The sequence below is a fragment of the Rhea americana genome, unplaced genomic scaffold, assembly GCF_003343005.1.
Source record: "Rhea americana isolate MKP2758 unplaced genomic scaffold, rheAme1 scaffold_420, whole genome shotgun sequence".
NCBI classification, from domain to species: Eukaryota; Metazoa; Chordata; class Aves; order Rheiformes; family Rheidae; genus Rhea; species Rhea americana.
The window spans coordinates 120,476-122,365 of record NW_028186558.1 but is presented as its reverse complement, the minus strand read 5'-3'; the positions used below and the strand labels follow the sequence as shown (position 1 = coordinate 122,365).

The following is a 1,890-nucleotide window of genomic DNA, read 5'->3' as shown; positions in this document are numbered from 1 at the left end:
CCCCGGGTGTCCCGGCAAGCCGTCCTTCCCGGCGGGGCCCTGCGGGAGCGGAGTCAGCGGGGCGGCCGCGGCGCGGGGCGGCCGCCACGCCGCTCCCCGAGGCGTCGCTACTTACGGGGGGCCCCTTGGTGCCGGCGAACCCGCTGGGGCCCTGCGCGCCCTGGGGGCCCTGCGGGGCGGAGGGAAAAGCCCGTGGGCGGCGGGATGGTGGCAGGATGGCGGCCGGCCCCGCCGCCCCCCGGCCCCCCGCTCACCTTCTCCCCCGCGGCGCCGGGGGCCCCGTCGTGGCCAGCATCGCCCTGGGTGGGGAGAGACGGGCTGAGGGCGGGCGGCGGAGACCCGCCGGCCCGTCCCCGCGACGCCCGGGCGCCGACCTACCTTGGGGCCGGGCGTCCCCGTGGCGCCGGGCAGGCCGCGCTCCCCCGGCAGGCCCTGAGCAGAGAGCGGCGTGAGGGCGTGCGAGCCGGGCGGGCGCCCCGGGACCCACACGGAGCCCGGAGCACGGCGCCCCGGCACGGCGCCCGGGGCCGACGTTTGGGGCCTGGATGCCGCGCAGTATGGCAGTCCCCTGGGCCCGGCTGCCATGGGACACCAGGTCCCGGGGTGGTTGCCATGGGATACAGCAGTCCCTGCGGCACTGTTGCCATGGGACACCCGGTCCCCGGGTGGTTGCTATGGGATACGGCAGTCCCCAGGGCTGGTTGCCAGGCGACACTGGGTCCCGGGGTGGTTGCTATGGGATACAGCAGTCCCCAGGGCTGGTTGCCATGCGACACCGGGTCCCGGGGTGGTTGCTATGGGACACGGCAGTCCCCAGGGCCCAGTTGCCATGGGACACCGGGTCCCGGGGTGGTTGCTATGGGATATGGCAGTCCCCAGGGCCCAGTTGCCATGGGACACCGGGTCCCGGGGTGGTTGCCATGGGATACAGCAGTCCCTGCGGCACTGTTGCCATGGGACACCAGGTCCCGGGGTGGTTGCCATGGGATACAGCAGTCCCTGCGGCACTATTGCCATGGGACACCCGGTCCCCGGGTGGTTGCTATGGGATACGGCAGTCCCCAGGGCTGGTTGCCATGCGGCACTGGGTCCCGGGGTGGTTGCTATGGGATACGGCAGTCCCCAGGGCTGGTTGCCATGCGACACCGGGTCCCGGGGTGGTTGCCATGGGATACGGCAGTCCCCAGGGCCCAGTTGCCATGGGACACCGGGTCCCGGGGTGGTTGCTATGGGACACGGCAGTCCCCAGGGCCCAGTTGCCATGGGACACCGGGTCCCGGGGTGGTTGCTGTGGGATACGGCAGTCCCCAGGGCCCAGTTGCCATGGGACACCAGGTCCCGGGGTGGTTGCCATGGGATACGGAAGACCCCAGGGCCCAGTTGCCATGGGACACCGGGTCCCAGGGTGGTTGCTATGGGATACGGCAGGCCCTGGGCACTATTGCCACGGGTTACAGCAGGCCCCGCGCTGGGTGCCATGGGACACAGGGCAGAAGATTGCGGCCTGGTTGCCATGGGAAACAACAGGGCCCAGGGCCTGGCTGCYGCGGAAATGATGGGCCCCAGGGCCTGGCTGCCATAGGATACGGCAGGCCTCAGGGTTGGGTCCTCGTGGGATATGGCTGGCTCCGGGGTGGCTGCCRTGGGATACAGCCAGCCCCAAGGTGGTTGCCATGGCTACAGCAGGTCCCGGGCGGTCACCACGGGATACGGGCAGCCCCGGGGTGGGCGCGTGGTTCCGGTCCCCAGCGTGGGGCCGGCGGGGTGGGGGCCGCTGCGCTCACCGGGGGTCCTCGCTGTCCYGTCTGCCCAGCCTGGCCGGCCTTGCCCTGCGGGGAGGCGAGATGGACCCATCCTGCACCCGTCGTGCACCCTCCCCCACCGTGCACC

The 1,890-nt window shown here is 72.5% G+C and overlaps 1 protein-coding gene across 1 annotated transcript in view; it reads right to left on the bottom strand.

The window, feature by feature from the left end:
* The window catches only part of COL5A3 (collagen type V alpha 3 chain), a 14,663-nt gene that overhangs the window by 8,113 nt on the left and 4,660 nt on the right, over nt 1–1,890 (bottom strand). Inside the window, exons 21-25 of the mRNA XM_085315143.1 lie at nt 1,785–1,855; nt 379–432; nt 255–299; nt 116–169; nt 7–39 (exon numbers count right to left, since the gene is read on the bottom strand). Of these exons, the coding sequence (XP_085171269.1) occupies nt 7–39; nt 116–169; nt 255–299; nt 379–432; nt 1,785–1,855 (257 nt within the window). The remainder of the gene's footprint in view (nt 1–6; nt 40–115; nt 170–254; nt 300–378; nt 433–1,784; nt 1,856–1,890) is intronic.